The following is a 14,282-nucleotide window of genomic DNA, read 5'->3' as shown; positions in this document are numbered from 1 at the left end:
GGTCTACTGGGTAACATAGTAACTGGTCTACTGGGTAACATAGTAACTGGTCTACTGGGTAACATAGTAACTGGTCTACTGGGTAACATAGTAACTGGTCTACTGGGTAACATAGTAACTGGTCTACTGGGTAACATAGTAACTGGTCTACTGGGTAACATAGTAACTGGTCTACTGGGTAACATAGTAACTGGTCTACTGGGTAACATAGTAACTGGTCTACTGGGTAACATAGTAACTGGTCTACTGGGTAACATAGTAACTGGTCTACTGGGTAACATAGTAACTGGTCTACTGGGTAACATAGTAACTGGTCTACTGGGTAACATAGTAACTGGTCTACTGGGTAACATAGTAACTGGTCTACTGGGTAACATAGTAACTGGTCTACTGGGTAACATAGTAACTGGTCTACTGGGTAACATAGTAACTGGTCTACTGGGTAACATAGTAACTGGTCTACTGGGTAACATAGTAACTGGTCTACTGGGTAACATAGTAACTGGTCTACTGGGTAACATAGTAACTGGTCTACTGGGTAACATAGTAACTGGTCTACTGGGTAACATAGTAACTGGTCTACTGGGTAACATAGTAACTGGTCTACTGGGTAACATAGTAACTGGTCTACTGGGTAACATAGTAACTGGTCTACTGGGTAACATAGTAACTGGTCTACTGGGTAACATAGTAACTGGTCTACTGGGTAACATAGTAACTGGTCTACTGGGTAACATAGTAACTGGTCTACTGGGTAACATAGTAACTGGTCTACTGGGTAACATAGTAACTGGTCTACTGGGTAACATAGTAACTGGTCTACTGGGTAACATAGTAACTGGTCTACTGGGTAACATAGTAACTGGTCTACTGGGTAACATAGTAACTGGTCTACTGGGTAACATAGTAACTGGTCTACTGGGTAACATAGTAACTGGTCTACTGGGTAACATAGTAACTGGTCTACTGGGTAACATAGTAACTGGTCTACTGGGTAACATAGTAACTGGTCTACTGGGTAACATAGTAACTGGTCTACTGGGTAACATAGTAACTGGTCTACTGGGTAACATAGTAACTGGTCTACTGGGTAACATAGTAACTGGTCTACTGGGTAACATAGTAACTGGTCTACTGGGTAACATAGTAACTGGTCTACTGGGTAACATAGTAACTGGTCTACTGGGTAACATAGTAACTGGTCTACTGGGTAACATAGTAACTGGTCTACTGGGTAACATAGTAACTGGTCTACTGGGTAACATAGTAACTGGTCTACTGGGTAACATAGTAACTGGTCTACTGGGTAACATAGTAACTGGTCTACTGGGTAACATAGTAACTGGTCTACTGGGTAACATAGTAACTTTTGGTCTACTGGGTAACATAGTAACTGGTCTACTGGGTAACATAGTAACTGGTCTACTGGGTAACATAGTAACTGGTCTACTGGGTAACATAGTAACTGGTCTACTGGGTAACATAGTAACTGGTCTACTGGGTAACATAGTAACTGGTCTACTGGGTAACATAGTAACTGGTCTACTGGGTAACATAGTAACTGGTCTACTGGGTAACATAGTAACTGGTCTACTGGGTAACATAGTAACTGGTCTACTGGGTAACATAGTAACTGGTCTACTGGGTAACATAGTAACTGGTCTACTGGGTAACATAGTAACTGGTCTACTGGGTAACATAGTAACTGGTCTACTGGGTAACATAGTAACTGGTCTACTGGGTAACATAGTAACTGGTCTACTGGGTAACATAGTAACTGGTCTACTGGGTAACATAGTAACTGGTCTACTGGGTAACATAGTAACTGGTCTACTGGGTAACATAGTAACTGGTCTACTGGGTAACATAGTAACTGGTCTACTGGGTAACATAGTAACTGGTCTACTGGGTAACATAGTAACTGGTCTACTGGGTAACATAGTAACTGGTCTACTGGGTAACATAGTAACTGGTCTACTGGGTAACATAGTAACTGGTCTACTGGGTAACATAGTAACTGGTCTACTGGGTAACATAGTAACTGGTCTACTGGGTAACATAGTAACTGGTCTACTGGGTAACATAGTAACTGGTCTACTGGGTAACATAGTAACTGGTCTACTGGGTAACATAGTAACTGGTCTACTGGGTAACATAGTAACTGGTCTACTGGGTAACATAGTAACTGGTCTACTGGGTAACATAGTAACTGGTCTACTGGGTAACATAGTAACTGGTCTACTGGGTAACATAGTAACTGGTCTACTGGGTAACTCATAGTAACTGGTCTACTGGGTAACATAGTAACTGGTCTACTGGGTAACATAGTAACTGGTCTACTGGGTAACATAGTAACTGGTCTACTGGGTAACATAGTAACTGGTCTACTGGGTAACATAGTAACTGGTCTACTGGGTAACATAGTAACTGGTCTACTGGGTAACAAGCTGGTCTACTGGGTAACTTCACAGTAACATAGTAACTGGTCTACTGGGTAACATAGTAACTGGTCTACTGAGTGACATAGTAACTGGTCTACTGGGTAACATAGTAACTGGTCTACTGGGTAACATAGTAACTGGTCTACTGGGTAACAGGTAACAGTAACTGGGGTACTACTAGACTGTATCTCACCTGCGGTTGATCTGCTGGTAGCACTTCCTGAGCCAGCCCACACTGGGCATCTTCTTCCTGGACGTGGCTCCGTTCAGATACACTATCATATAGTTCTCTGCTACCAAGAGCTCTAAAGTGCCGATCACATACCTGATAACACACAACAGACAGGGGTGAGCGTTAGGTTAGAGAGAGGGGTGAGGGTTAGGTTAGAGAGAGGGGTGAGGGTTAGGTTAGAGAGAGGGGTGAGGGTTGGGTTAGAGAGAGGGGTGAGGGTTAGGTTAGAGAGAGGGGTGAGGGTTGGGTTAGAGAGAGGGGTGAGGGTTAGGTTAGAGAGAGGGGTGAGGGTTGGGTTAGAGAGAGGGGTGAGGGTTAGGTTAGAGAGAGGGGTGAGGGTTAGGTTAGAGAGAGGGGTGAGGGTTAGGTTAGAGAGAGGGGTGAGGGTTGGGTTAGAGAGATAACTGTCCACCTCGATTCAGCTGTCGGAGATGTGAGCGTTAAATGCATCAGGTCATTGAATGAATATAGGCCTAGGTGTCCACTGTATGATATATTTAAAAACTAAATATAATGGAAGAGAAGCTTAGGCCTAGAGAGACGGAGAGAAAGAGAGAGATATGAACGGTGCCATGTTCCCAACACCGACAGAGAGGCTACTACTACTAAACAGATATTGACCTACAGAAGGAGGCTAATTTGTTCATTTTCTATCAGAATATTTTTTATAAAAAGATAAACATTATATTGTTAGATTAAAGGAGTAAATCTTCCTCGCCTCCAGTCCAACTGTGGGAGTCATAGACCTGTAGAAGCTCAGCCTGATCATATCCATTCCACACCAAACTTTGACAAAAGTTTCTTAACTTTATAAGGGTAACATCAAAAGTAAGTCAAGTTATTCTTTATAGGAAAAATACTAACAGGTTATTAATCTTGCGGCATTAAAGTTTTGCGTCGCACCCTCTTTGGTTTTCCTTTCATGGTTTGAGTGTGAGTAGCCCTTATATAGACTTACCTACTGCTGTAAACACATTACAGTTGGAACTGAATTTGGCCAAAGAAAATGGCTCAACAGAATGAAACAAAACACTTGTTGCATATTTAAATAACTGGTTTAAACCTTCACCAAAGTTAACAGGCTATGCCTATATTACCAACAAAGGCGAGTGCCTACCATAGGCCTACCCAACAACTGAAGGCAATAGGCTAACGCAGCAGGCCTACTTTTAACCCATATTAAACTAAATACGGAGCACCAAAGTTAGTTCAAACGTAATTTAGCGTTTGTCTCAACAAAATTAAATAAAATTCCTTTTGCATATTTTAAGAGTAGGTTTAGATTCTTAAATAGGCCTATAATAATAATAATAATGATAAATGAAATGATACTAAATACTAAAATTAATAAATAGTTAGAAAATTGCATTAAACCTGAATAAGGAGTTGCACACAGTCCATTTGGCCGCGCCAACCTTTTCATCTTAGTCCACTATAATATTAAAACTTGTCCCAGAGGACATTACCCTGGTTATTAGCCTCTAGTCCCAGAGGACATTACCCTGGTTATTAGCCTCTAGTCCCAGAGGACATTACCCTGGTTATTAGCCTCTAGTCCCAGAGGACATTACCCTGGTTATTAGCCTCTAGTCCCAGAGGACATTACCCTGGTTATTAGCCTCTAGTCCCAGAGGACATTACCCTGGTTATTAGCCTCTAGTCCCAGAGGACATTACCCTGGTTATTAGCCTCTAGTCCCAGAGGACATTACCCTGGTTATTAGCCTCTAGTCACAGAGGACATTACCCTGGTTATTAGCCTCTAGTCCCAGAGGACATTACCCTGGTTATTAGCCTCTAGTCCCAGAGGACATTACCCTGGTTATTAGCCTCTAGTCCCAGAGGACATTACCCTGGTTATTAGCCTCTTGTCCCAGAGGACATTACCCTGGTTATTAGCCTCTAGTCCCAGAGGACATTACCCTGGTTATTAGCCTCTAGTCCCAGAGGACATTACCCTGGTTATTAGCCTCTAGTCCCAGAGGACATTACCTGGTTATTAGCCTCTAGTCCCAGAGGACATTACCCTGGTTATTAGCCTCTTGTCCCAGAGGACATTACCCTGGTTATTAGCCTCTTGTCCCAGAGGACATTACCCTGGTTATTAGCCTCTAGTCCCAGAGGACATTACCCTGGTTATTAGCCTCTAGTCCCAGAGGACATTACCCTGGTTATTAGCCTCTAGTCCCAGAGGACATTACCCTGGTTATTAGCCTCTAGTCCCAGAGGACATTACCCTGGTTATTAGCCTCTAGTCCCAGAGGACATTACCCTGGTTATTAGCCTCTAGTCCCAGAGGACATTACCCTGGTTATTAGCCTCTAGTCCCAGAGGACATTACCCTGGTTATTAGCCTCTAGTCACAGGGGAAATTACCCTGGTTATTAGCCTCTAGTCCCAGAGGACATTACCCTGGTTATTAGCCTCTAGTCCCAGAGGACATTACCCTGGTTATTAGCCTCTAGTCCCAGAGGACATTACCCTGGTTATTAGCCTCTAGTCCCAGAGGACATTACCCTGGTTATTAGCCTCTAGTCCCAGAGGACATTACCCTGGTTATTAGCCTCTAGTCCCAGAGGACATTACCCTGGTCGGCTTCTTTTCACGATACTCTTTCTTCTCTAACTTTCCTTTTACTTCACTGAAAAACGACTCCATCTTCCCAATCAACAGTAGCCAAGGCCAAGGCTCCTTTCACTCCCTCTCTCTCTCTCCTCAGCAGCAGGAACCAGTTTCAGCTGGATATAAACGATATAAACGATACGTTTTATTGAGTTGTAATTAGCTCACGCAGTTCTCATCACCTCACACATTAAATTAACAGAGGACCAATCACGTCCAGTCAGTCCATGACTATTGCTTTTGAATGACTATTATATTTTCAGACTAATGAATTATTAATTATAACAGATGCAATAAGAAGATTTGAGATTTTATTTGTAATATACCTTAAGATGGCAAATGATTCTGTCTGATGGGTTTAAATGCTTTAGAATTACACTTCCTGTTTTGGCAGGAAATAACATGTCACCCGATAGAAAAGTGATTTATTCTCGGGATTGAACATTTGTAAAATAGCGGGAAAATATTAAACCCTAGTTCAGATACACTATCATATACAGTTGAAGTCAGAAGTTTAAATACACCTTAGCCAAATACATTTAAACTCAGTTTTTCACAATTCCTGACATTTAATCCTAGTAAGAATTCCCTGTCTTAGGTCAGTTAGGATCACCACTTTAAGAATGTGAAATGTCAGAATAATAGTTGAGAGAATGATTTATTTCAGCTTTTATTTCTTTCATCACATTCCCAGTGGGTCAGAAGTTTACATACACTCAATTAGTATTTGGTAGCATTGGCTTTAAATTGTTTAACTTGGGTCAAACGTTTCGGGTAGCCTTCCACAAGCTTCCCACAATAAGTTGGGTGAATTTTGGCCCATTCCTCCTGACAGAGCTGGTGTAACTGAGTCAGGTTTGTAGGCCTCCTTGCTCGCACACGCTTTTTCAGTTCTGCCCACACATTTTCTATAGGATTGAGGTCAGGGCTTTGTCATTGTCCATTTCGAAGACCCACTTGCGACCAAGCTTTAACTTCCTGACTGATTTCTTGAGATGTTGCTTCAATATATCCACAATTTTCCTTCCTCATGATGCCATCTATTTTGTGAGTTGCACCAGTCCCTCCTGCAGCAAAGCACCCCCACAGCATGATGCTGCCACCCCCGTGCTTCACGGTTGGGATGGTGTTCTTCGGCTTGCAAGCCTCCCCCTTTTTCTTCCAAACATAACGATGGTCATTATGGCCAAACAGTTCTATTTTTGTTTCATCAGACCAGAGGACATTTCTCCAAAAAGTACAATCTTTGTCCCCATGTGCAGTTGCAAACCGTAGTCTGGCTTTTTTATGGCGGTTTTGGAGCAGTGGCTTCTTCCTTGCTGAGAGGCCTTTCAGGTTATGTCGATATAGGACTCGTTTTACTGTGGATATAGATACTTTTATACCTGGAGGAAAGCACTTCACAAGGTCCTTTGCTGTTGTTCTGGGATTGATTTGCACTTTTTGCACCAAAGTACGTTCATCTCTAGGAGACAGAACGCGTCTCCTTCCTGAGCGGTATGACGGCTGCGTGGTCCCATGGTGTTTATACTTGCGTACTATTGTTTGTACAGATGAACGTGGTACCTTCAGGCGTTTGGAAATTGCTCCCAAGGATGAACCAGACTTGTGGAGGTCTACCATTTCTTTTCTGAGGTCTTGGCTGATTTCTTTTGATTTTCCCATGATGTCAAGCAAAGAGGCACTGAGTTTGAAGGTAGGCCTTGAAATACATCCACAGGTACACCTCCAACTGTGTAAACTTCTGACCCACTGGAATTGTGATACAGTGAATTATAAGTGATATGTCTGTAAACAATTGTTGGATAAATTACTTGTGTCATGCACAAAGTAGATGTCCTAACGAACTTGCCAAAACTATAGTTTGTTAACACGAAATTTGTGGAGTGGTTGAAAAATGAGTTTTAATGACTCCAACCTAAGTGTATGTAAACTTCCGACTTCAACTGTAGCTCTCTGCTACCAACAGCTCCAAGGACAGGACAGGACAGGACAGGACAGGACAGGACAGGACAGGACAGGAGAGGAGAGGAGAGGAGAGGAGAGGAGAGGAGAGGAGAGGAGAGGAGAGGAGAGGAGAGGAGAGGAGAGGAGAGAGAGGAGAGGAGAGGAGAGGGAGGAGAGGAGAGGAGAGGAGGGAGGGGAGGGGAGGGGAGGGAGGGGAGGGAGGGGGGAGGGAGGGGAGGGAGGGAGGAGAGGAGAGGAGAGGAGAGGAGAGGAGAGGAGAGGAGAGGAGAGGAGAGAGAGGAGAGGAGAGGAGAGGAGAGGAGAGGAGAGGAGAGGAGAGGAGAGGAGAGGATGTTTAGTGACTGACTTAAAAGGATAGTTCACCAGAATTATAAAGATACCTTGTTTTCCCTGTAAGCAGTCTATGGACAAGGTAAGACATCAATCCTGTTTGTATTTTTGACTTTATGTTTTGTTTTACCCCATATGTAACTCTGTGTTGTTGTTTTTATTGCACTGCTTTGCTTTGTCTTGGCCAGGTCGCAGTTGTAAATGAGAACTTGTTCTCAACTGGCTTACCTGGTTAAATAAAGGTGAAAAATATATATATAAATGACCTGGCCACTGTCTCCAAATGCTATCTTTTTAGCATGTGTGTCCAAAAACCAATGCAAGTCAATATCCCCAATATTAGGATTTTGGGCGTTTCACCAGGGTTTGTACTCACTTGAAGAGGTTGTCCATGATGTAGCGGTAGTTGGGTTGGTTGCTCTCAGGCATGTAGCACACCGCAAACACTATGATGGCATTCAGGCCGTCTCCATAGTAACCTAGAAAACATGACAGTGTTTCAAACACGCCACAACACAACCTGCTCTGCATGGGACATTGTTACTGTAATTTTTTTTTATATAATTGATCCGATGACCCTCTTGTAGGACTAGGGTTATGGGTTAGGGTTATGGGTTAGGGTCAGGGGTTAAAGGTTATGGTCTGACCTCCGTGGCTGATGACCCTCTTGTAGGACTAGGGTTATGGGTTAGGGTCAGGGGTTAAAGGTTATGGTCTGACCTCCGTGGCTGATGACCCTCTTGTAGGACTAGGGTTATGGGTTAGGGTCAGGGGTTAAAGGTTATGGTCTGACCTCCGCGGCTGATGACCCTCTTGTAGGACTAGGGTTATGGGTTAGGGTTATGGGTTAAAGGTTATGGTCTGACCTCCGCGGCTGATGACCCTCTTGTAGGACTAGGGTTATGGGTTAGGGTCAGGGGTTAAAGGTTATGGTCTGACCTCCGCGGCTGATGACCCTCTTGTAGGACTAGGGTTATGGGTTAGGGTTATGGGTTAGGGTCAGGGGTTAAAGGTTATGGTCTGACCTCCGTGGCTGATGATCCTCTTGTAGGACTAGGGTTATGGGTTAGGGTCAGGGGTTAAAGGTTATGGTCTGACCTTCGCGGCTGATGACCCTCTTGTAGGACTAGGGTTATGGGTTAGGGTCAGGGGTTAAAGGTTATGGTCTGACCTCCGCGGCTGATGACCCTCTTGTAGGACTAGGGTTATGGGTTAGGGGTTAAAGGTTATGGTCTGACCTCCGCGGCTGATGACCCTCTTGTAGGACTAGGGTTATGGGTTAGGGGTTAAAGGTTATGGTCTGACCTCCGTGGCTGATGACCTTCTTGTAGGACTAGGGTTATGGGTTAGGGTCAGGGGTTAAAGGTTATGGTCTGACCTCCGCGGCTGATGACCCTCTTGTAGGACTAGGGTTATGGGTTAGGGTTATGGGTTAAAGGTTATGGTCTGACCTCCGCGGCTGATGACCCTCTTGTAGGACTAGGGTTATGGGTTAGGGTCAGGGGTTAAAGGTTATGGTCTGACCTCCGCGGCTGATGACCCTCTTGTAGGACTAGGGTTATGGGTTAGGGTTATGGGTTAGGGTCAGGGGTTAAAGGTTATGGTCTGACCTCCGCGGCTGATGACCCTCTTGTAGGACTAGGGTTATGGGTTAGGGTTATGGGTTAGGGTCAGGGGTTAAAGGTTATGGTCTGACCTCCGTGGCTATGATCCTCTTGTAGGACTAGGGTTATGGGTTAGGGTCAGGGGTTAAAGGTTATGGTCTGACCTCCGCGGCTGATGACCCTCTTGTAGGACTAGGGTTATGGGTTAGGGTCAGGGGTTAAAGGTTATGGTCTGACCTCCGCGGCTGATGACCCTCTTGTAGGACTAGGGTTATGGGTTAGGGGTTAAAGGTTATGGTCTGACCTCCGCGGCTGATGACCCTCTTGTAGGACTAGGGTTATGGGTTAGGGGTTAAAGGTTATGGTCTGACCTCCGTGGCTGATGACCTTCTTGTAGGACTAGGGTTATGGGTTAGGGTCAGGGTTAAAGGTTATGGTCTGACCTCCGCGGCTGATGACCCTCTTGTAGGACTAGGGTTATGGGTTAGGGTTAGGGTTAAAGGTTATGGTCTGACCTCCGCGGCTGATGACCCTCTTGTAGGACTAGGGTTATGGGTTAGGGTTAGGGGTTAAAGGTTATGGTCTGACCTCCGCGGCTGATGACCCTCTTGTAGGACTAGGGTTATGGGTTAGGGTCAGGGGTTAAAGGTTATGGTCTGACCTCCGTGGCTGATGACCCTCTTGTAGGACTAGGGTTATGGGTTAGGGTCAGGGGTTAAAGGTTATGGTCTGACCTCAGTGGCTGATGACCCTCTTGTAGGACTAGGGTTATGGGTTAGGGTTATGGGTTAGGGTCAGGGGTTAAAGGTTATGGTCTGACCTCCGTGGCTGATGACCCTCTTGTAGGACTAGGGTTATGGGTTAGGGGTTAAAGGTTATGGTCTGACCTCCGTGGCTGATGACCCTCTTGTAGGACTAGGGTTATGGGTTAGGGTCAGGGGTTAAAGGTTATGGTCTGACCTCCGCGGCTGATGACCCTCTTGTAGGACTAGGGTTATGGGTTAGGGGTTAAAGGTTATGGTCTGACCTCCGTGGCTGATGACCCTCTTGTAGGACTAGGGTTATGGGTTAGGGTTAGGGGTTAAAGGTTATGGTCTGACCTCCGTGGCTGATGACCCTCTTGTAGGACTAGGGTTATGGGTTAGGGTCAGGGGTTAAAGGATATGGTCTGACCTCCGCGGCTGATGACCCTCTTGTAGGACTAGGGTTATGGGTTAAAGGTTATGGTCTGACCTCCGTGGCTGATGACCCTCTTGTAGGACTAGGGTTATGGGTTAGGGTTAGGGGTTAAAGGTTATGGTCTGACCTCCGTGGCTGATGACCCTCTTGTAGGACTAGGGTTATGGGTTAGGGTCAGGGGTTAAAGGTTATGGTCTGACCTCCGCGGCTGATGACCCTCTTGTAGGACTAGGGTTATGGGTTAGGGGTTAAAGGTTATGGTCTGACCTCCGTGGCTGATGACCTTCTTGTAGGACTAGGGTTATGGGTTAGGGGTTAAAGGTTATGGTCTGACCTCCGTGGCTGATGACCTTCTTGTAGGACTAGGGTTATGGGTTAGGGGTTAAAGGTTATGGTCTGACCTCCGTGGCTGATGACCTTCTTGTAGGACTAGGGTTATGGGTTAGGGGTTAAAGGTTATGGTCTGACCTCCGCGGCTGATGACCCTCTTGTAGGACTAGGGTTATGGGTTAGGGGTTAAAGGTTATGGTCTGACCTCCGTGGCTGATGACCTTCTTGTAGGACTAGGGTTATGGGTTAGGGGTTAAAGGTTATGGTCTGACCTCCGCGGCTGATGACCCTCTTGTAGGACTAGGGTTATGGGTTAGGGTTATGGGTTAGGGTCAGGGGTTAAAGGTTATGGTCTGACCTCCGTGGCTGATGACCCTCTTGTAGGACTAGGGTTATGGTTAGGGTCAGGGGTTAAAGGTTATGGTCTGACCTCCGCGGCTGATGACCCTCTTGTAGGACTAGGGTTATGGGTTAGGGTCAGGGGTTAAAGGTTATGGTCTGACCTCCGTGGCTGATGACCCTCTTGTAGGACTAGGGTTATGGGTTAGGGTTATGGTTAGGGTCAGGGGTTAAAGGTTATGGTCTGACCTCCGTGGCTGATGATCCTCTTGTAGGACTAGGGTTATGGGTTAGGGTCAGGGGTTAGGGTCAGGGGTTAAAGGTTATGGTCTGACCTCCGCGGCTGATGACCCTCTTGTAGGACTAGGGTTATGGGTTAGGGTTATGGGTTAGGGTCAGGGGTTAAAGGTTATGGTCTGACCTCCGCGGCTGATGACCCTCTTGTAGGACTAGGGTTATGGGTTAGGGTTATGGTTAGGGTCAGGGGTTAAAGGTTATGGTCTGACCTCCGTGGCTGATGACCCTCTTGTAGGACTAGGGTTATGGGTTAGGGTTATGGTTAGGGTCAGGGGTTAAAGGTTATGGTCTGACCTCCGCGGCTGATGACCCTCTTGTAGGACTAGGGTTATGGGTTAGGGTCAGGGGTTAAAGGTTATGGTCTGACCTCCGTGGCTGATGACCCTCTTGTAGGGTTCTATTGCCTTCATGTCGACTTTGTGTTCCTGGTCTCCTATACGGAACACTCTCCAACGCCGGCCCTCCTCCCGCTCCTCGGACGCCGAGTACTCCTGGACTGACTCCACCCCCTTCTGCAGAACCTCCGTCGTCTTGGGCTTTGGCAGGTCGTCTGAGAAGAGAAGTTATTTTGAACTCTTTTCCTACCTTCCAATAACACTACATCTATTCGAAATACTTGAACTATTATACTGTAACATTCAAATTCGGTTTAATATTGTGGGGAATTATGACATTAATTATAATATATCCCCCTGATCAGAATCTGATCAACAATAACGACCAATCGGATGAAAGATTCAGACAGTGATCATATGAAGGGTCCATCAAACATGCAACAGTCAAGACAGAGGAATAGTATGATTTTGGTCTTCACATTGTGGACAGACAATGACATGGAATTACCACTCAACACTCCAGTAAGACTTCACCACCGAATAGACTGCCTTTTAACCCATACGTCTAAGGGGGGTTGAAGTATATATATATATATATATTTTTTACTGCTATTAGCCCATACAAACGCATAACATTCACTACATGGAACAACAGATAGTCCCAAAAAAAACTCAAAAGGAAGTTTGTTCTGAAGTGTCTGTCCTATATCTGAAAGATCAGGAAACATTTGATATTTTTTGACATGTATTTAACCCCTTATTTCTGACACTAAACAGTCTCCATATATACTTCCATGAATGTTTTCGACCTTCAGACGAGTCTTGACCTGTGGGCGTCCAAGAGCAAAACATGTACGTGTTCATGAGCGTCTCACCTTTCCACAGACGGTTCATAATAGTTTGTAGGCCAAATCATTTGGACGCTACAGACGATTTTGTGAGAAGACACATTTTTGGGATGTCACATGGTCTGACAAACACAGCTCTAGCTCCGTCACCGCAAATGTGGAAGTGTTACATAAACTCAGGTTGGAGTCAATAAAACTCGTTTTTCAAACTATAGTTTTGGCAAGTCGGTTAAGACATCTACTTTGTGCATGACACAAGTAATTTTCCAACAATTACTTCACAGATTATAATTCACTGTATCACAATTCCAGTGGGTCAGAAGTTTACATACACTAATTTGACTGTGCCTTTAAACAGCTTGGAAAATTCCAGAAAATTATGTCATGGCTTTAGAAGCTTCTGATAGGCTAATTGACATCATTTGAGTCAATTGGAGGTGTACCTGTGGATGTATTTCAAGGTCTACCTTCAAACTCAATGCCTCTTTGCTTGACATTATGGGAAAATCAAAAGGAATCAGCCAAGACCTCAGAAAAAATTTTGTGGACCTCCACAAGTCTGGTTCATCCTTGGGAGCAATTTCCAAACGCCTGAAGGTACCAGGTTCATCTGTACAAACAATAGTACGCAAGTATAAACACCATGGGACCACGCAGCCGTCATACCGCTCAGGAAGGAGACGCGTTCTGTCTCCTAGAGATTAACGTACTTTGGTGCGAAAAGTGCAAATCAATCCCAGAACAACAGCAAAGGATCTTGTGAAGATGCTGGAGGAAACAGGTACAAAAGTATCTATATCCACAGTAAAACGAGTCCTATATCGACATAACCTGAAAGGCCGCTCAGCAAGGAAGAAGCCACTGCTCCAAAACCGCCATAAAAAAGCCAGACTATGGTTTGCAACTGCACATGGGGACAAAGATCGTACTTTTTGGAGAAATGTCCTCTGGTCTGATGAAACAAAAATAGAACTGTTTGACCATAATGACCATCGTTATGTTTGGAGGAAAAAGGGGGGCTTGCAAATCGAAGAATACCATCCCAACCGTGAAGCACGGGGGTGGCAGCATCATGATGTGGGGGTGCTTTGCTGCAGGAGGGACTGGTGCACTTCACTAAATAGATGGCATCATGAGGAAGGAAAATTATGTGGATATATTGAAGTAACATCTCAAGACATCAGTCAGGAAGTTAAAGCTTGGTCGCAAGTGGGTCTTCCAAATGGACAATGACCCCAAGCATACTTCCAAAGTTGTAGTTAAGGACAACAAAGTCAAGGTATTGGAGTGGCCATCACAAAGCCCTGACATCAATCCTATAGAAAATGTGTGGGCAGAACTGAAAAAGCGTGTTCGAGCAAGGAGGCCTACAAACCTGACTCAGTTACACCAGCTCTGTCAGGAGGAATGGGCCAAAATTCACCCAACTTATTGTGGGAAGCTTGTGGAAGGCTACCCAAAACGTTTGACCCAAGTAAAACAATTTATAGGCAATGCTACCAAATACTAATTGAGTGTATGTAAACTTCTGACCCACTGGGAACGTGATGAAAGAAATAAAAGCTGAAATAAATAATTCTCTCTACTATTATTCTGACATTTCACATTCTTAAAATAAAGTGGTGATCCTAACTGACCTAATACAGGGAATTTTTACTAGGATTAAATGTCAGGAATTGTGAAAAACTGAGTTTCAATGTATTTGGCTAAGGTGTATGTAAACTTCCGACTTCAACTGTAGGTGGATGCGGTGGATTG

General features: G+C 44.8%; 1 protein-coding gene and 1 long non-coding RNA gene across 4 annotated transcripts in view; one reads left to right on the top strand and one right to left on the bottom strand.

The window, feature by feature from the left end:
• The window catches only part of bnip2 (BCL2 interacting protein 2), a 109,047-nt gene that overhangs the window by 39,173 nt on the left and 55,592 nt on the right, over nucleotides 1–14,282 (bottom strand). For all 3 annotated transcript variants that reach the window (XM_045212780.1, XM_045212779.1, XM_045212781.1), the window contains 3 exons: nucleotides 11,709–11,891; nucleotides 7,969–8,071; nucleotides 2,635–2,766 (listed from right to left, as the gene is read on the bottom strand). In XM_045212780.1, coding sequence (XP_045068715.1) covers nucleotides 2,635–2,766; nucleotides 7,969–8,071; nucleotides 11,709–11,891 — 418 coding nt within the window. The remainder of the gene's footprint in view (nucleotides 1–2,634; nucleotides 2,767–7,968; nucleotides 8,072–11,708; nucleotides 11,892–14,282) is intronic.
• On the top strand, nucleotides 8,078–11,702 carry LOC121555615. The gene is made up of 3 exons (XR_006658141.1): nucleotides 8,078–8,817; nucleotides 10,004–10,283; nucleotides 10,417–11,702. It is a non-coding gene; the product is annotated as an uncharacterized LOC121555615 (long non-coding RNA).

The sequence above is a fragment of the Coregonus clupeaformis genome, unplaced genomic scaffold (assembly GCF_020615455.1).
Source record: "Coregonus clupeaformis isolate EN_2021a unplaced genomic scaffold, ASM2061545v1 scaf0051, whole genome shotgun sequence".
Taxonomy (NCBI): domain Eukaryota; kingdom Metazoa; phylum Chordata; class Actinopteri; order Salmoniformes; family Salmonidae; genus Coregonus; species Coregonus clupeaformis.
Note: the sequence above shows the minus strand (reverse complement) of the source record. Positions and strands in the feature narration are given on the sequence as shown.